The sequence below is a fragment of the Oryx dammah genome, unplaced genomic scaffold (genome assembly GCF_014754425.2).
Source record: "Oryx dammah isolate SB20612 unplaced genomic scaffold, SCBI_Odam_1.1 HiC_scaffold_15, whole genome shotgun sequence".
Classification (NCBI taxonomy): domain Eukaryota; kingdom Metazoa; phylum Chordata; class Mammalia; order Artiodactyla; family Bovidae; genus Oryx; species Oryx dammah.
This window is the reverse complement of record NW_024070199.1, coordinates 42,243,174-42,262,535: the sequence shown is the minus strand read 5'-3', so window position 1 is coordinate 42,262,535 and position 19,362 is coordinate 42,243,174. Positions and strand designations below refer to the sequence as shown.

The 19,362-nt window shown below is 62.3% G+C and overlaps 1 protein-coding gene across 6 annotated transcripts; it reads right to left on the bottom strand.

Moving 5' to 3' along the window:
• Positions 1 to 528: 528 nt before the first annotated feature.
• PCNX3 (pecanex 3) lies at positions 529 to 19,333 on the bottom strand. 6 transcript variants are annotated; one of them, XM_040256140.1, is made up of 35 exons: positions 18,542 to 19,333; positions 18,010 to 18,197; positions 17,674 to 17,773; positions 17,511 to 17,550; positions 17,314 to 17,409; positions 15,961 to 17,091; positions 15,380 to 15,503; positions 15,113 to 15,291; positions 14,814 to 14,904; positions 14,259 to 14,394; positions 12,814 to 12,974; positions 11,911 to 12,064; positions 11,610 to 11,642; positions 11,226 to 11,397; positions 11,002 to 11,112; positions 10,553 to 10,644; positions 10,319 to 10,428; positions 10,057 to 10,162; positions 9,867 to 9,959; positions 9,566 to 9,716; positions 8,589 to 8,733; positions 8,090 to 8,267; positions 7,318 to 7,426; positions 7,035 to 7,164; positions 6,562 to 6,620; positions 6,247 to 6,462; positions 5,350 to 5,603; positions 3,628 to 3,858; positions 3,361 to 3,464; positions 2,913 to 3,060; positions 2,588 to 2,818; positions 2,234 to 2,508; positions 1,630 to 1,763; positions 1,247 to 1,545; positions 529 to 1,168 (listed from the first exon to the last, which is right to left on the bottom strand). In XM_040256140.1, the coding sequence occupies exons 1-35, from the start codon at positions 18,692 to 18,694 to the stop codon at positions 974 to 976; spliced, it is 6,129 nt and encodes a 2,042-aa protein (XP_040112074.1). In that variant the 5' UTR covers positions 18,695 to 19,333; the 3' UTR covers positions 529 to 973. The 6 variants fall into 6 exon arrangements, with proteins under 6 accessions (XP_040112074.1, XP_040112077.1, XP_040112078.1 ...); XM_040256143.1 differs by having other exon boundaries at positions 12,814 to 12,956; XM_040256144.1 differs by having other exon boundaries at positions 12,814 to 12,935.
• Between the last annotated feature and the right edge of the window lie 29 nt (positions 19,334 to 19,362).

Sequence of the window (19,362 nt, the reverse complement as noted above, 5' to 3'; positions counted from 1 at the left end):
ACTGTGGGGCTTCCAGCCCTTGGCCGAGAAACCAGAACAAGTGTACCGGCCTTCCAAACCAACTTGGGGGCTAGACCGGGACGCCTAGTGTTGGGCTGCAGCCTGGGCACAGAGACCAAGTGCTCAGGAAGTGCCACTATTCATGAGTACTTGTAAGCGCTGCTCTACACACGCAGTCTTGTGTATTCTTAAAAGGCCTTAGACAGGTGTCATCTCTTATTTACAACTGGAGAAACAGGCTCAGAGAAAGGCTCTGGCAAGGGTCAGGCTGATAATTGCAGGAACCTGCCATTGGAGCTTGAACATTTTGGCCTGAGAAACAGAACTGCACACTTAAGGTCAAAGTTTAAAAAGGGAACAGGCTTGTGGCAAAGAGGATCCAGTCCTACTTGAGTCCCACCCTGGTCTAACCTTGACCTCAGAACCCAGCCCCACATCCTTCATCCCTCTCTCTCTGCTCATCTACCCTGACTTGACCACCTCCTCCACCCTCCACCCAAACACCCTCAGATAGAAGAAACTGCCAACCAAAATCAAAAATAGTGTTATTAATTCTGGTGTCTCCGAAGCACGAAAAAAAGAAAAAAAGAAAAAAACCCCCCCTTTCCCACATTTCAGCCCCAAGTCCAAGGCCAAAGGGCCACCCCAGCAGGCGGTGCAGGCCGAGGGGCCAAGTCAGTCCTGGCCATGGGCTTGAACCGGGACCAGCCCATGGGTTTGGCTCTTAGGGCCTGACTGGGATGCTGCCTGCCTCAGTTTGGGGAGCCCAGGCCCTGGATTAGGGATGAGAGATCAGGGGTCAAGGTCAGAGGTCTGGGCTATTCAGTTCCAGTGCTCTGGCTAAGGCAGCCAGAGGTCAGGGTTCACATGTGGAAGCCAAAGCCACTCGGTTCTGTGGTCCAGCAGAAAGGGCCAGAGGCCGGGGGTCCAAGTTCCCAAATACAGGGCTGAGGCCCAGAGGGCGCCAGGCCACTCAGTACTGATGCTCCAGAAGGGGCTGAGCTGCCGGGCTCTCTCGCTTCTCCGCAGGGGCAGGCCAGTCGCCCAGGGCCCCGGTGGGCGTGCCACTCTCAGGAGCACTGCTGTCCAAGCAAGGAATGTCCCGCACTGTTCCGGGGGTTGAGGCTTCAGTGCTGATGTCCAGGCTGAGGCTGAGGTCTAGGGGCGCCTGAGGGAAGGGAGACAGGTTAGTGGTGGGAGAGCAGACCTGAGCTACCCAGACCTGACCCCCCTGGAAGAACCTTACCTGAGATTTGGGGGTGCTTCCTTTAGGGCTCCCTGAGGCTGGCTCCCCCTCGGATCCCCCTAGTCCCTTCCGACCGCCCAGGCTCCACTTCCCACTGGGACCCTCAGAACTTAGGAGACCAGGGCCAGGGGGCCTTGAGGGCCTGGGACCCTCAGGGGGGGCCGGTGAAGCGGGGGATGGTCCAGGGAGCCGAGGGGGTGGCCACTGCAGCAGAGGAGGGGGGCGTCCATCACCAGAGCCGCTCAGGGAGGGCCTCGGGCCCCAAGCAGGGCCTGGTGGGAGGGGCTGGTCCCCAGCGCCTGTGGGAGACAGATAAGAGGGCAGGCTTCAGTCGCTAGGCTGCCCTTCCCACTCACGGGCTCAACCAGGCCTTGCTGGCTCACCTGCTGTGTTCTCGGGTGTGGGTTGTGCCAAGGGGGGGTTATTGCTGAGGGAGGTCAAGCCGCCACCTCCGCCACAGTCTGAGTCTTCCACGTTCCCGCCGCTATTGCAGCCGGCACCACAGCCCTTGTGAAGCCTGGGCCAGGGGAAACAGAGACGACGTTGGTAGGGGGAGGACGGTGCAATGCCCTCACAAGCACAAGTCCCCAACCCAAGGCACATAACATCTCAGATCCTAGTCCTGTTTCTAAAAGATTCTGCCATCTACTTTACAGGGTGTGTTTTTTTTAAGGTTACATCGTGAGGCATGTGGGATCTTAGTTCCCCGACCAGGGATGGAACCCATGCCCCTTGCGGTGGAAACGTGGTCTGACCCACTGGACAACCAGGGAGCCCCTACAGAGTTTTTAAAGGTGGCATTATTGATGGTGCTTCAGGCTAAAGGCCACCTTCAGCTCTGGCTGAGAGGGTGGGGTATGCAGCTGGGTCAGCATGGGGTTCACCCCTGGCTCTGGCGCTTCCTCATTCAGACCCCGGAGGGCACCACTTCCTCTCCGTGAACCTCTGCTTCCTCCCGCGACCCCAGAGGCATGGGTCAGAGCTCACCTCTCCCAGCTGCGCAGAAGCCAGCGGGCGATGGCGCCCAGGCTGACGGGGCCACCCCACAGCGCCCGCAGCTGAGGGTGGCTGCCGGCCAGCGAGGTGGTGAGGGGAGACACATAGATGGGATAGCCCAGCGGCTGGTCGCAGGAGGAGTTGATCATGTTGCGGAGCGCCTGCTTGGCGTTCTGGATGCTGCCGCGCTCAGGGTTGCGGTTGCGCAGGAACACCAGCTCCTGCTGCTGCCCGGCCCAGAGGCCGCGCACACACTCGCGGTTCACCTGCGGGGGGCCACACGTGTGGGAGGAGTCAGGAGGCCGCAGCAGGAAGGGGCCAGGAGGGGAGGGCGGCTGAGCCCACCTTGATGACGCGGAAACCGAGGTGGCGCCGGTTGAGCATGATGATCTTGTACTCGTCCGAGGCATCGTCCAGGACGTGGCGTAGCGCCAGCAGCGAGGGCGTGTTGCTGAGGATGGCACTGCGCCAGGCCGGGTCGCCCTCGTGCGAGATGACCAGCCGCTCCTCGTTGGCCGCGATGGCGTCATACAGGGCGGCCGGCTCCTCGTACTCGTCTGGGGACGTGAAGTGGTCCTGCGGGGAGGACGAGAGGGCCGAGGTGGGCTGCCCCTGCCCTGACCGGGGGGTTCACTGCCTGCTCACCCTGCCTGGGCACACCTCTGCATACCTGGTGAAGCTTGAGGGCCATGCGAACCCCGGGCGCCACCACACGGTGAAGCAGGTCCATGTCGGCAAAGACCCACTCGTCCCGTGGGGAGGTGATCCGGAAGTCCCCCTTAAACAGGGCATGCAGGCCGTAGAGGAAGGGCTCCAGGCTGGAGAAGAGGAGGGGGTGAATGCACCAGGCGCGATGGGGCTCCTCAGCGCTGGCTGTGTGTGTAGGGGTCAGAGGGCAGCCCGCTCTTCACGCTGGGCCTCAGTTTCCCGATCTTGACAAGGAGGTCAGTCCCTACCCGTGTCCCTCACAGGGCGATGGTGAGGAGCAGGCGAGGTCCCACGGGGAGAGGAGCCGCACGAAAGGAAGGACTGATGTGGCCCTGGGGGCTGCAGCCAGAGACCCAGAGCTTGTCGGGAGGTAGCGGAGGGGAGGGCCACAGGCTGGGCTGGGCACTCACCTGGCAGACATGCTGTGCGAGGCGGTCCCCAGGGCCCGGCGGCCCAGCACACACAGGCCAAAACACAGCGTGACCAGTGGCGAGTTCCAATCCCGGTCCACGGGCTGCAGCACAAGGACCCCATCCCCAGAGCCCAGCTCAGACCCGGCACAGGGAACTTGGGGCAGCGGCTGGGGCCCAGGCCAAGGAGGCTGAGGGCGAGAAGAGCCCGCGGGGAGGGGGGAGGCCGAGGGGGAGAGGGCAGCCCCAGGGTGCTGGTGGCCGGACCTGGCCGCGCCGGGAGGCACAGTACTGGATCCACTCCAGGTGCACGGCGCAGAAGGAGGGCAGCGAGAGACCGGAGAGGCGAAGGTCGTAGTCCTCGTCCACGCTCAGAGAGAAGGTGGGGTCGGAGTCAGCATAGCCAGGTGCCCGCACAGGACGCAGGGCCGTCGCGATGCCTTCGTGGCTCAGCCAGGCCTCCAGCTTTGGAGAGCGGCTCACGTAGTAGATGATACTCTGTGAGAAGAGGGCAGGGGTCAGTGAATGGGGGCGCGCCCTCACACTGGCCACTAGGAGAGAGAGCGTCAGGGTACAGAGGCTTCTCCCCATGAGTTCCCTGGTGGTCCAGTGGTTAGGACTCTGCACTTTCACCGCAAAGGTCCTGGGTTCGATCTCTGGTTGGGGAACTAAGATCTCTGAAGCTATGTGGCCTGACTGAAAGAAAGAGAAGCTTCTGCCTTAGACTGTGCTGAAGTCAGCTTCCCAGGACACCCATCCCCTCTCCCATCTCAGCTCCCTGAAGCCACACAGGCCTGTCTGCTCCTTCTCTCAGTCAGGGAAGGGGAAAGGGAAAGCCAACAGGAAGCACCCCTCCTTACGGAGCATCCACTAGAGGGTGCTGCCTATGGCAGGTGCTTAGGTCACAGGTCCCTCAAGATAGCATGAGTGTGATCACAGGACTTCCCCTCAAAAAAAAGAGGCACAGCATCTGTACCCAAGCCAGGGGCTCCTGGACCCCTTAAGAGAATCTGCTGAGGGCTTCAGTGGTTAAGAATCCGCCTTGCAGTGCAGGGGACGTGGGTTCCATCTTTGGCTGGGCAACTAAGATCCCACACACCGCAGGGCAACTAAGCCCATGTGCCACAGCTACTGAGCCTGTGTGCAACCAGAGAAGTTGCGTGCCGCAACGGGGATCCCTCAAGCCACAACTAAGACCTGACTCGGCCAAGGAAATAATAAAATACATATTTAAAAGAGAGAGATTCTGCTGGTTTCTAAGCAGGGGCATGGATGAATGGAGAAGAGCCTTTGGACAGTATGGGGCTGGTACGGACACGATGGATGGGCGGTCTGAGGCCGACAGTTGGCAGCCAGTCAGGTTATGGGATCTTGTGTGCTGCCCTGGATGGAGCCAATGCAGGGTGGCCTTCTGCCTGGGGGAGGGGTGGGGAACCCAGAGCTGCAGAGGCTGGTACAACTGGCCGTGAACAGGGGGCATCTCGGCAATAGGGAGTCCAGCAGCGTGGTAGAACGTGGGGGGGCCAAGAACCTGGGCAAAATGGCCACAGTATAAGCTCTTCCCTAGGAGTGAGTGAGGGCATGGGAAAAAACATCTGAGAAGGTAGTTTCTCTGACAAGTGACACAGAGGGGCCGTCCACCAGCTGGTGGTCTGGAGGGTGGTCGTCAGCAATGCCCCTCCCAGGTCCGAAGCCCAGAGAGAGGATCTGTGTACATGCTGCCCACTGGCCCCCAGTACTCACCACCCCACGGGAGCCTCCTAGAGGCGGTGACAGAGGGCCCCACCCTAGGCCCACCACGGGCAGAGTCACAGGGCCTCAGAGACCCGCTATCCGGCAGTGACTCTTAGGAAGATGCTTCCACTCTCCGAGGCCCCAGCTTCCCTTGGGCAGAGCAGGCTCCTGGAGACTCAGGAGGTGGCCTTCGGGAAGCTCCCGCCCAGCGAGCCCTGAGTGTGGGGCCTCGGCCACCCGGCCTCACCCTCCTACCCTGACGTAGTAGGTGACGAGGATCTTTCGGAGGTCGAACACCTGCAGCATGGACGCAGCGTTATTATCGCTGATGCTGTAGCCCTCCAGCACGTACTTGCTGGCCGTCACCTCCCAGGCCAGCCAGCGCTGCCCGAAGGCCGCATTGAAGGACAGGACCCGCGGCAGGTGGCCTGGCTCGCAGCAGCAGCAGCCCTCATCCTCCTCCACGCCCTCGGTGATAGCCTCCACCTCCCGCTGCTGGCAGTATGTACCTGCAGGGAAAGGGGCCAGTCAGGGGACACGGGCCCATCCCCGCCTGCCTCCTCCCCAGAGTGCCCAGGCCCCTCCCCTGGAGGCGACGGGAGTCACTGTTACTTAGTGAACAGATGAACAAACGAGCCCCTTTCTCCTCCTAACTCCCAGTGGCCGTGGTGGGGTGGGACTGGGGTGACGGTGACAGGACGGACAGGGTCAGATCCCTCACTTATAGATGCAAAGACCAAAGCTCAGGCTCGCGCTGCTCTGAGCTGTGCTTCGAGCCTCTCTGCGCGCAGGGCCTCTTCTGAAGCTGGTACCTGCCAGGTGCATCCTTCCTGAGGGCCAGGAGCTGGCTCACTGCCCAGGGCTTATGCGTGGGCCCCAACCTGGGCCAGGCCTGAGTCCACAGAGCAGGCCAGCAGGAGCCCCAGGCCGGAGCTTCCACCAGAGCAGCCTGTTCACTACAGACCTGCCACAGTCAGGGCAGGGACGGGGCTGAGCCAAAGAAAGCCTGTTGCCTCAATGCTCAGACTAGGAATCCCAGGCTGTGGGGCCCATGGCAGAGAGTGCCTTGCTCAAGGGCCCCAGCAAACAGGGGTAGAGCAGGGTTAGGGTCTGGCCCTCACACACTGACAAAGGCGGCACCCTGAGGCTCACCCCGGAACTCGAGGCCACGCAGCTGGAAGGTGACGAGGCCATTGCCAACCTCGATGAGGTGGACCAGGGCGTTGAGGTAGTCGGAGGCCAGGACGAAGCAGTCGCCAGGGCCGTAGTTGCCCCAGCGGCCCAGCACCAGGTCCCCACACAGTGTGTGCTGCAGCGAGCGGGTCAAGTGCTCGTAGAAGATCGAGTTGAGGTTGTTGTCATCAGCGCCTGGGACCCAGGATGGACGGACAGATGAACACGACAGGTGAGCAAGGCTCCCTCCCCAGGGCGGCCCTGCTCTAGAGCCCCCGATGGCTGGGTACACACCGGGGTTCCGGTCCAGCTGAGTGACCAGGCGGGTGTTGGAATGATCCACGCGTTTAGTGCTGTTCAGAGACAGGGCGACACACAGGTGGCCAAGAGGGCAAGGCTGCCCCAGGCTCAGGTGACAGTTCCCACCACCCTCCACCCAAGCCCCTCTGGGCTTGCACCCCCATACTCTGAGGCAGACGCCACGAGAGCTCCATGACAGGGGGAGGTTAAGGTTCACGGACGTGAGGGGACTCCCCTAAGGGCACCACACAGCCAGGAAGCCCAGGGTGTGAGTCCCGGGCCTCCGTCTGGCTCAAGCTGTGTTCCCGTGGATCAGCCACCTCAGTGAAGCCCACAGTGCCGTTCCCCAAAGCCCAGCCTCCAATCTCCATCTGATCTCCCAGCAACCTGCCCCGTTCAGCCACCCGCTCCCCTCCAGTCCCCCTCAGGATCCCACAGGGCACCCGCCTCCGTCCCAGGAGACTCACTTGTAGTCACGCTCCCAGAACTTAAGTGGCCGAGCGTAGGACATGATGAAGACGGCGCTGCCCAGCAGTGGGTTGAGAGGCGTGGAAAAGAGTGCCGAGAGCAGGGCCTGAACGAACAGCATGGCCGAGTCTGGGCGCGAGTCAAGGAGGTGGCAGGCACGCAGGACCCTCCCCAGCCTCCCTCACGACCCTTCCACCCCTGCCAGCCCGCCTGGAGCTCCCCATCCAGGCGACAGCCCTCCCTGCACACCCCCACCCAGGCTGCAAGCGGCAGGCTGGGTACGTGGCACAGCAAACGGCTGGGCAAAAGCATGGAAAGCTGAGCCCCAGGTGATCTGCCAGGGCGCGATGTAGGTCAGCACGAAACGCAACTTGTACAGCAGGTCCCACAGCTGCAGGGGTGGAGAGGGGAGAAGGTGAGAGATACACACACTGCTCACCGAAAAGGGGGCCCACCACATGCCCCTCAGACCCCTGGGACTTCTGACACCATTAGCAACCCCAGACAAAGCACCCAAGGGGACATTAGCTATTTAATTCATATAATCATCCCAGGAGCCTCCTATCACTGTCCCACTTCCCAGATGGGAAAACTGAGGTTCAGACAAGGTAGAACAGATACGTGACTTGCTCAGGCTATGCCACCCTTGGTGACGAGGCTGTGATACCAAAAGTTAAGAGACAGTCATAGGCCCTACCCTCAGAGGGGGACACAGACTTCATCTCCACCATCCTGGGCCAGGCCAGAAACCAGACCAGAATGCTCACGGGAGTGAGATGAAAGCTCAAGCCTGTGCCAGGATCCCCTGTGGGCACCACTGCAGGCCCCCAGTACAGAGCCAGGGAACAGGCCTTTGTTCAAGTCCCAGCTGACCACCAGCTCTCCAGGAAACCTGAGGCAAATCACTTATGCTCTCTAAACCTCAGCCTGCTCACTGGCCTACGAGGAGCTGCTGCCAAGGCCCTGAGAGGGGATACCACAGGACTGGGGCAGGTCTCCCGCACCGAGGCAAGAGAGGCCTGCCCCCAGGGCTGCAGTGCAGCCCACAGCTCACCTTGCTGCAGAGCAGGGACATGAGGAAGTAGTCGAGCAGGAAGCCCTGGGAGAGGCGCGGGTAGTCGAAGTGAAAGAGCAAGACGGTGAAGGCCAAGGTCAGGTACTGCTGGGGCGGGCAGCAGAAAGCCGAGCGCAGCAGCTTCAGCCCAGCCACGGTCATGAGCAGCGCCCGGCAGCTGTGGGCCAGAGGCAGGCTTTAGGGGCTGGGCGGTGGTGGGGGGCCGGCCCCTTGCAGGCCCTGGCCTGGGCTCTGCTGGGCGGGGCCCGGCTCTTTCGGGCCAGCAACCTTCATCTCTGCTTCCTGAAGAGGTCACTAACCCCTTCAACTTCAAGAGTACTGGAGGGACATGTCTGCTCCTGAGAAGGCAGGTGCTTCACTGGAAGGGGTGTCAGGAGCTGGGGGCCTACTTAAGCTTGCTGGCCAAGGGGACTCAGTTTTCCCCTGGGTTACTCGGGCAGGTAGGTGGTGGGATGACCAGGGGGCTGGTGGTCCTCACTAGAGGCAGAACTTGTCCGGGTGGCTGACGACTGTGTGAGCGTCTACCGTGAGGGCGTTGAGCACCACGGCCGGGTAGATGAGGTACTTCTCCACGCACTGGAGGCCGGCATACAGCTTCTCAAACCACATCACCTGGGCAGCACCTGCAACCACGGGCAGGAAGGTGGGACTGCTGTTGAGCTCCAGGCCCTCCACACCCCCTCCTGCTGCAGGGGGAGAACAGGCGTGCTCTCGGAGGGAAGCTGGCCGGAGGGCAGAGCCCAGGATGTGGGGTGCGCAGTTCTGGGCCCCTAGAATTTCTGAGCAGCTGGGGGTGTTGATCTTCAGCAAATCAAATGAGGACGATGAAGCCCAGGCAGGGCATATTGGGGGCTCAGGGCAGGTGCTCTGCCCATTCGACTGTCTGAAATAAAGGATGACGACAACACCCCCGGTGTCCACCGGAGTCAGGACAGGTTGGGTGAGGTCCAAGTTCACAGTGACCCTCAGTCACAGGGACCTTCGGACCAGGCCCGTCACTGGCTCAAGGTGACCGTAGCCACACGGAGATGCTGGCCCAGTAAACAAGATCCTTCATTGTCTAAGAAAAACAAGCACGCAGACCTTCACACCACAAATCCAGGTATTTAAACACAAGCTCCAGGGAGTCTGTGTTGCACAATTCAGTGTGCACTGCGCTAGTCTAGTTCATTAAGAACCAGTCTGTATTTCTCAACAACACCTCCTGGAGTTCTACTTCTACCTCCTCAGGGTCCACAAGGCAGGCAGGGAAAAGGCAGAGCAGGCAGGGCGAGAGTGAGACAGGGGCTGAGGGGGGCACAGGAGAGGGTACAGAGGGCAATAAAGGGGCCGCAGGGCCCATGCCATCGCAGACGGCGCGGTGTGGGCAGAGGCTGCCCCCTGCTGGCACCCTGAGCTGAGCCATCCGAGCTCTATAAGGCAGGTGCAGGGCCCCAGCCTGGCGGGAGGCACTACCTCGCACTTCGTACTGGCTGTACTCCAGCGGCTTCAGCACGGGCTGCGACAGGCAGAACCAGGGCAGCTGTTTGCGGAGCTGCGGCAGCAGGTAATGTGTGAAGAAGCCTACGGCCCCCGCCAGCGCGTACAACACAAAACCTAGCACGGACTGCAAGAAGGAGGGGAGGCTCAGCCACGGGGCCGCCTGGTGCACATCACCCAGGGCCTGAGAAGGATGTGAGGCCATGGCCTCCGGCCCTCGGGGCATGTGGGCTCTGGCAAAGACCTGGGCGAGAGGACTGGCCTGTGCCCCACAAACCTTCAGGGCAATGAAGACGGTGCTGGCGCTGATGGCAAAGGTGAGCACGGCGATCACCACACACATCACCAGGTCGGAGTGGAGGACCTCGCGCTGCAGGGTCGGGAAACACCAGCGTGGGTGCCGCTGCCTCCAGTGGCTGAACACACCCTTCCCCCCAAGACTGGACCCCGAGACTCCGGGCGCTTACCACTGACTGGCGCATCTTTTCTGGCAGTGGGTCTGGGGGCTCGGCGCGGGCGGTCTCCAAGCTCCGCTCCTCCAGCTCGGGGAAGAGCTTGCTCCGGATCAGAGACCTGGGGGGTCGGGCCATGAGAAGAGTCAGGGGCCTGGGTCTGGGAGGCTGCCCCTCCTCCCACAGGCCCTGGGGTCAGGTGGTGACAGGCACATGTGCAGACCCCGCCCCCCAACCCTTGCCAGGCACAGATACACGCGCACGCGCAGGCACCCACCAGAGTACGGTGGGGTCGCTGCTCTGCCGGCTCAGGTGGTAGGACAGCGCCACCAGGAGGCCACAGAAGACGGAGAAAATGACAGGGACGTGCTGCTCCGGCCAAGGGCTCTGGGGAGGGAGCCCGCGCCGGTCAGAGCTGTGGGCGCCCCCACCCGGGGCAGAGGCCACTGCGAGCCCCATCCCACAGCCCCCCACTCTGGATGCCTCCCAGCACCCCCCAGGTCATCCCTACCTTGATGGCCCCAAGGCAGAAGCCGTAGAGCAGGGCAGCGGCCAGCAGGCTGCGGGAGAGGCTGAAGATGGCGGTCAGGGGGCTGGTGGCGGCTGCGAGGTGAGCGGGGGCAAGTAAAGCCCAGAGCCCACCCGCCAGCCCCCGCGGCACTGCCCCCGCTGCCCCTCAACTTCCTGGGGCTGACATCCCCTGGACTTGGGGCCCGGCCCACTGTTCTCTGCTCCCCCAGCCCAGAGAGGCCTGCTTGCCTGGGGAGGAGGAGACGGGAGGGGTGGGGAAGGGAGGGGAAGAGATGGGCTCTTAGAATCTTCCATGTAGACTCGGAAAAGCCTCAGCGAAGTGCTAGACCCATAGTTGTTTAGCCTCATAGCCCTCATACCCTCAAAGCCTCACAGACCCATAGGCCTGCATGTCCTCCTCACCCTCGAGCCCTGCCCTAGGCTCCATACCTGTGCCCCCAAAGCCGTGCATGTCTATCTGCTCCAGCAGGTACATGAGGCAGGTGTTCACCTGGGGCAAGAGGCCCAGGAGGAAGACGAACGGGAAGCACAAGGTGAACACTGGCAGGGAGGGGAAATGGAGGCCCGGTCAGTTTACTGGCTGCCCCCCCAGCCCACCCTTAGGGCCTCACTCCCCCCGACCCCCTTGCAACCTCAACCCTACCCGACCTTACCAGTGGCCACATCACGGGCACAAAAGAAGAAGGAGGCTGAGAACAGCGTGAGGCCGTAGAGGGAGACAGGCGGGAACGGCTGCGCAGAGCCCAGGGTGTCCAGCAGCCAGATGAGCAGACAGCAAATGCAGAAGTAGACGGGCCGGCTGTATGCGATCACCCAGTTGTGGCCCTGGGGAGGGGGCCTGTGAGGAGCCGTGCCTCTCTCACTGAACGCCCTACTCACAAACGAATGCTCCCGTGCCCCGGGCCCGGCCCTGGGTCCAAGAGAGCTTGGCAGGGTGGGGGCAGAAGGATCAGGGGCCTGGGGGCAATGGGGAATGGTGAGGGTTTCAGCCCCACCCAGGCCCAGGCCTCGCAGGAGACATGCTCCACTGTACTCACGTGCATGGGAGAGGCGGCATCCGGCTGCACGCTCTGGAAGAGACAGGAGCTACACTGGTGGTGAAAGCCTCATCCACGGAGGGTCAGAGGCCTGGGACCCGTTCAATTCCACTTTGAGGGCGTTATAAGGGACCAGGGCAGGACTCCCCCTTCCACTGTCCTGAGTCTCAGTCCCTCCATTTGCTGGATGGGGATGGCAGTGGTAACACGGGGCCTGGAGCATCTCATCTGCTTTCTAGTTCGAACCCCTCAAGAGGGGTCGTGGGCGGAGGGGGAGAAGACTCTAGAAGCCAGGCCTGACCTTCAGCAGGGAATACTGGCAGGAGGCGATGACCAGGCAGAACTGGAAGACCCAGATGTCCGTGAAGAAGCCCTTGAGCAGCAGCAGGTAGCCCAGGAAGGCGACGAGGCTGCTCAGGCCGACACCGAGGATGTTCTCCAGCAGCCCGCGCGTCCTGGAGAGATCGCCGGGTCAGAGCATGCCTACCTCCTCCCGTACTGGCGGGGAAAGGGATTCGGGGGTGGGGGTGGGGGACAGGACCCAGCCACAAAGACCCACATCCGGGCTGGCGCCCACGCCAGCCGTCACCCTGAGTATCTGGAGCTATAACCTTGGGCAGGGCCAGGCTGCACCTGCTCCAGGAAGCCAGCCCACTGCTACCCTGCACGCAACCCCAGGCTCTGTCCCCTCTAGACCCGGAGACCTCAGGGGCCACCACTCTGGGATCTGGCCGATCTGCCTCCCGCTCCCCCAAAGCACTGCTCACAGTGCCGGGAGAAATCCAGAGCACAGGAGGCCACCCAGACAACAAACATCACCTGACCTCTCTGTCTTTCTGGGCCTCAGTTTCCTCCCAGTAAAAAAGGAGAGCTAAGACAGACGATTTGCTGGCTTTTGAGGCTATACAGAATTCAATTTAATTGAATCTAACACAGAAGCAAATAAAAAAAATAAAAACACACTGTGTAGAAGCCATGTCTCCCTCCAGCAAAATTTTGAGGGAAGAATGACCAGAGCACCCCCCACTAGGCCAACCATTTGCCCCTAGAAGAACCTAAAGCAATCCCACTTCGAATTCCAGCCCTCCACGCACCCTCAGTGACCCAGCGGTTAGGCTCTCTGTGGCCATGACGGCCTCCACACGTCAGAAGCCCTGGGGCCAGGAACGGCAGAGGACTGGGAGCTGAGGGGCTGAGTGCTCACCGGTCCAGCAGTGCCAGCAGGGCGAGCCGCTCGTAGCGCACAGAGGTCCAGCGGCCAGGAAGAAGCCAGTACTTGTAACTGTGCTGGGCCCGGGGTGGCGCCTCCTCCATCAACGTCTGCTCCTGGGATTCGTGCAGGGAGTCCTGGTCCAGTAGGTCAAACTGCGGTCCCCACGGCCGCGGCCATCAGCCCCGCCCCCCCACCACTGCGGTCCACGCCACCCCCTGGCACACACTGGCCATCAGCCCCATCCCCCACCACCGCGGTCCACACCACCCCCTAGCACACATTGGCCATCAGCTCTGATCCACTCCCGTCCATGCCACCCCCTGGCACACACAAGCTGGTCTACAGAGAAAGTCCGTACCATCCAGCGGCCCCGTAGCCTGCCCTGACCCTCCACCCCAGGGCCTGCTCCTTTCTCCAGCTTCCCAAGATATGACTCAACGGCTGTGGGGGCTGCCAAAGGCCAGGGTTACCAGCTCCTGTGTCTGTCTTCCCCACTCAGGAGGTGTCTCTGGCCTCTTTCTGGGGCTGATGAAATCCACCTTACCCTTCGGGAGCCAGTACAAATGCCATCCTTTGCCCAGATGTGGCCACCAGGGTCACTTTGACCATTCTACCCTGGAGCACATGGAGGGCTGGCCCTGAGGGCAGGCCTGGGTGCCAATGCCACTGCTGTGAGGTCCTGGGCTGCCTACTTAACCTCTCTGGGCTTGTGGGGCTTTAAGTCAACAAGTGTTTATAGGACACATCCACGAGCCTGTCCTGTGCCAGGCTCCAGGGACACAAGGAGATCGACCACAGCACAGCCCCTGCCTCTGGAGGAGCCCTCGCCCATGTGAGGACTGCACCGCTCTGCCACGGGACGGGGAAGGAGAATAAGCACATCAGAAAGGGGCACAAGCGGCTTCTGGGCACTGCCCTTGGTCTCTCTGTGGCCCTGGCTGCATGGGCACTACTCTCACGACAGTTCTCTAAGCTCTGAATCTGTGCCTTACACAATCCTAATATTTCTGTCACTTCCTGACCGATTACATAAGTTGTCGTCCACACCAGGACACTTTCAGGAACAAGAAGAGGTGCTCTTACTAACCCTGCTGAAACAGACAAGCTCGACCAGGATGTCTCAAGCGACCCACGGCCACTGTCCAGTGATCTCAGCTGTCCCCTCTGCGGGCGCCATTGCACCGTCCCCACTAACTGCGGGCCCCACCAGGGTAACAAAGCTATTCCAGACACGCTCACTGAGTAAATAAATAAGCGACTTGAGTCTTTCATGTTCTGTGCACCCTGTGCTGGCCACCAAAGGTCAGGACAGCCACCTTAGGGCCCCTGGAGCCCTCACTCGGAACGACCTGGGCCTCCTGGGGCCTGCGCAAGCGCTTGGTGGTCTGTGTCCCCTACCCCTTCCTGCAGGTCCTTCCCCAATACTGGCTTCTCACCTCCGGGATCTCCAGGGGCACTCGGCGCACCTGCATGCCCTGCAGGACCACGGGCCGCGGCTGCAGCAGGTTCAGGCCGCCGGTGGCCTCCGGGACGTCAGCTGAGTGGAAGCTGGAGGAATGCGAGTGGCGGTCCCTGCGAGAACAGCAGAGGTGAGGGTCAGGGCTGCGCGCGAGCCCAGGAATGAAACAGGGTTGAGGCCAAGGCCAGGCCACGACTGGGGGCCCGAGGGGGCTGCTCGAGTACCCAGAAGATGCACAGGGGTGTCAAGAGGAGACAGGTCACAGAAGGCCTCCCTCCCAGACCCTAGGCATCCAAGAAGGCCTTGGAGCCTCGTGCTTGGAAGTCCCGTAGAGCCAAGGACCCAACGGATCCCTGCAGGCTTGCCATCTCCCCTCCATGCCCCTCGCTGCCACCCACCATCCTCTCCTCCTGGAGATCTGAGCTACCTCCTGGAGGTCTTTGCTCCTGCCCAAAGAAGGAAGGGAGAAAACTCCCCAGGAATGACAGCCCACCAGCCACAGGGCAGGGAGAGCCTGAGCTTGGAGACTCACCAGGCTCCGTTGGCTGCCTGCTCCCCCTGCTGCCCCACGGGGTTCTCATAGCCGCCCCCGGCCAGGCCAAAGGTGTAGGAACGCCGCACACCTAGAGCAGACAGGTGTGGGACACAAGGCAGCCTGTCAGCGACAGGAGCACCGAGGCCCAACCCACCTGAGTAAAACCCTGTGCTGGGTTCCCCAGAGGGCAGCCCAGCCCCGGGGCACCAAGGGTGCAACTTCAGGGACGATGACTCTCAGTGGTGGGGCAGAGGCTGGGCCAAAGGCTTGGTCACTGGATGCAGGGAGGGGCTCACCGCTCTCGTCGTAGAAGTAGTGCACGGCACCCTCGGAGGTGTCATCGAAGGTGCAGGCCTCGTGCACGTTGGCGCCGGCCCGGGTGAGCAGCAGCGAGGAGGCGAAGTGCAGGGCCGAGGGCAGCGTCAGAGCCCGGGAGTGGGAGGCTGCACGGCCCCGCTGAGCCTCCTGCAGGCTGCTGGGGAGGGGGCAGCCCACGGGCTGTCAGCAGCACTCAGAGGCAGCAGGCCCCCACCCCCCACCCCGGGCAGCCAGCTGGTGCTCACCTAGGGGGCGAGCCCATGACCGAGGCCGGGGGGGTGGGGTTGCTGCCGGCGTTGTGCCGCCTCCGGATGGCCTGTGCCCGCCTCACATTGCTTGAGTGGTCCCGCTTGCCAGTCTCCTCGGCAGCTGCCCAGAAAGAGGCCCCCCCACCAGTGTAAGTGACAAGGGAGTGGACAGACCCTGGGGGCGGGCGGCGGGGAGATGCAGGTACTCCTGTGTGGAGCTAAAGGTCAGGCCTAGTCCAACCATATCCTGGCTCTGTGACCCTGCCAGGTGACCTAACCACTTAGGCTACAGTTTCTAAATCTGGGAATAAGGACATGACTTGTTCTGCTCTGCTGGTAGCCCAGGAGAATGAGCATGGCTACAGAGAGACCTTGAAGAAAAGAGGCTCAAGTGCTAACTTCAGGATAGGAGCCAGGTGCCTGAGGTCTCTGCCTCAGCCTCCTCTCTGCCCAGCCCTGCTTATCTGAAGCGCCAGCAGACGACCGTCACCAGACGACCGTGTCCAGGTCCACCTGCTGCCAGAGGCTGAGCAGGGCCCCCTCCAGCTGCCCCTTGCCCCTCCCTAGCCGGCACTCACCTCCCCCCAGTGCACCTTCCTCCCGTAGCTCCCCGCGCCAGCCAGGCTGGTTGGCGCTAGGCCCCCTGCGGGCCTCTGCAGGCAGCACAGCAGGCTCAGCAGCAGCCAGCTCCACCCCCGCCTGGGCCTCCAGCTCAGCCTTGGAGCCGGCCGGGGTACCCCGCAGGGCATCCCCCCCGGCCCCGTCCATGCTCAGCACTCGGGCGTGCGTTTTGGCGCTGGCAGTACTAGGCGTCCGCTGGGTCCCATAGGGCCGTTTAGGGGGCACAGCCATCCCCTCCTCAGCCCCGTGGGGGGCCCGTCGTTTTCGGGCTCCCCCGGCAGCCCCCCGAGAACTCTCAGGGGAATAGCACGAAGTGGAGGAGGAGCTGTCAGTGCTGTAGCGGCGTTGGGACCGGAGGCTGGAGGCTGGGCTCAGTTCACTGCCCTCGCTGGTGTCGTCATCCTCGAAGAAGCCCCGGCCTTCCAGCAGTGGCCGCCGAGGGGCCCGGCCGGTGGCAGGGGAGTGTCTCCGCACAGGCGGCCGCCGTTTGCTGGGCCGGAGCAGCGCCAAGTCCTTGGGCCGCACAACCAGGAGAGGCTCGGCCGGGCCTGGCGGCGTCCCTGCTCCTACGACAGTGTCGAAGGAGCGCAGCGTGTCATCTGATGGGACTCCGGCATCCGGGGAGGCGGGCAGCTCTGCCTCCGAGGGGGGGTCTGTGTCGCTGCCCTCGGGGGCTTGCCCGCCAGGGGGGCTGTCCAGGTGGGTAGAATTGGTCTTCTCACTCTTGAAGCTGCTCAGTGTCTCCCTGTCAGTGCCACTGAAGCAGGAATCTGAGGAGCCAGCTTTCTGGGGCGTGGGGTCCCCTGAGCCCCGCCGATCCAGGGGCTGGTAGCCGCCCGCTCCTCGGCGCTGTTCCCGTCGACTGCTGGTCCTCACCAGGGCCCGCTCGGGCCGGGTCAGGGTCAGGAAGCTCTTGCTAAGCTCCTGGCTGAGGCTGCCCTTCAGGAGCGGGCTCATGGGAGTGTCAGCCACACTGCCGCCACTCCACGGGGCTCCGTCTCCAGCCAGGGGAGAACGTTCTGAGGAGTCCGTGCTGGGGAGAGAAGGGTCCGCGGCAGCCCCTGGAGGCGTCTGGGGAAGATCTCCAACTGTCAGAAGAGAAGACGACACAGGGCTAGAAAAAGGTGTTCTATAGCAGGAACTGATGGCTGAGAGGGTGCTATGGCCCCGAGTTCTGAGAGCCCAGGGGGGTGAGACACTGAGGTCCCATCTCAGAGGACTAAGAGAGCCCCGGGAAGCAAAGGTTAGGGTGACTCAAAGACATGGCAGCTAGTCTTCTCCCCAAGCCCTTGTCAATCATGCCCACTCACTCAGCTTCTCCTGTGAGCTTAGCTTCAGCATCTCTCGATCAGCAGAGGTCACGATCACGTTGTTGCTGCCCTGCTCCCGCACCAGCTCCTTGATGTCTACAAGCACAGCCCCAGACGCATTAGCAGTACCTCAAGGCGTCGATGTGCCAGGCCCCCGTTCTGCACCGCCACCTCAGTTCTCAACAGCAACCACCTACCTCTGAGGGGCCCAGAGTCCTCTATCCGGGGCAGCAACTCCTGAGCAGGTAAAAGAAAAGTTTGAAGGGGCCAAGAGGCAAAAAAGTAGGTGCAGGACATACCCACATGGGGGACAGGCTCCCAGGAGAAGAGTAGGGGAGGCTGGGGGCTGGGACCACTCACCGAGACCTGGTTGAAGCCAAACACGGAATGCTGAGAGCTACAGCGCACGGGGGGCGTGGAACTCACTTTTCGAAATACAGTCATCTCCACTCCAGGGTCTCTAGCAGTGCACAGGAACATCAGCTTCGAGCTAACCTTCCCTCTTCACACAGCACCTCTCTCACCATCCCCATCACGCCTCCCTCCATATCGATTCCCCTGACAAATCCAGAGCCAATCAAGGAATATTCAACCACTCTTGGAGGCAATGTTCCCTAAGCCCCCTCTCCATCCTCCAATGCCAAGGCCCAAGCACCAAGAACCCTCCATTTCCAGCACAAGCCCTACCTCACCCACCTGGGAAGATTGCTGTCCCCCTGGACAGGCTCTTCCTCTGGTTCCCCCATGGTAGAGTTGCGCTTCTCCACAATCTCGCCCTGGTCGAACATAGCATGCAGCCGATAGTTCACAGTCTTGATGGTAGCGAAGATGACAGCCACCACAAGGCAGTACACACCAGCCACCATCAAGCTGGGGGGCAGGACCTGGAGGTGGCAGCAAGTCAGGTCCTTCTTCATAGAGCCCTGCTCCCACAAGGGGTGGACCTGCCACCGCCATCAAGGCTAGGATTCACAAATTCACAAGAAGACTTCCTCACCCCTGCATACAACCAGTACGAAGACCCTGTCTTTTCTTTACTAACTGGACAGAGGTTAGGTGAGGGGCTCAAGGTCACCCTGGCCAGAGAATTCTGGCCTCTCCTCCACACACTCTGAACTCTGCATTAAGTCCCCTTCCCACAGCCCGGAGTCCCTGTCAGTTTGCACCCCTCGGTGACATCTGCCCTCCCTTTCCCCGCCGGGAGTTACAGGTGGCGGCAGCGTCTCACCATGTACAGCAAGAAAGGGAAGGTGAGCAGGAAGATCCAGACATAAAGGTGGAAGCAGTTGGAGAAGGTGCTCTGGTGCGGGTCGAAGAACCAACCGCCGGTGAGCGAGGCCCACACCCCCTGGCGTAGGATCTGCAATACCTGCGACCCCATGGCCCCGCCGCTGCTGCGCGCGCCCTCCTCCCGGGACCCTCATGGGGGCGGCCCCTGGCCCATGCCCCGCCTGGCGCCCGAGGGCCCCGGGGCCCGGCCTCGCGCTCACGCCATGGTCTCCCCCAACGGGGGAGAGAGATCGGAGGGGCGAGGGTGCGAGCAGGGGGCGGGGCCGGCCCGGAAGTCAGCGGTGTGAGACCCAGGCGCGGGGGTGGAGCCGCATCAGAGGCGGGGTCCTGGCCGCCCCCCCCGCCCCAGAACTGTTCCCGAGGGCCCGGCCGGCAGGCAGGCGCGGGGCACGGGCCGGGCACCCGTCGGCGGCATCCAAAGGTGGGCGTGGGGTGGGTGCTCCGGGGGTGCAGCGACGGCTCCCTCGGTTCCGGCCCGGGGAAAGCCCCGGGACCCTGAGGTCCACTTCCGGGGTCACAGGTCACTCGCTTTGGGCTCCGCGCTCGCCCCGCTTCTGCGGGAGCCGGCCCAAGGGGGAGGCCGGAAGAAGGAGCCGCGAGCCGCCAACCTGCAGTGGCGCATGCGCCCAAAGAGCCAAGTTGGGACCCGGAAAAGGAAAACCTGGCGGCTTGAATGCGCAAGCGCAGGGAGGTGGTGGAGTGATAAGCGGGGGGACCCTTCGGGCTTGCGCAGAGTCTGGGTCTAAGGGAAGGGACGGG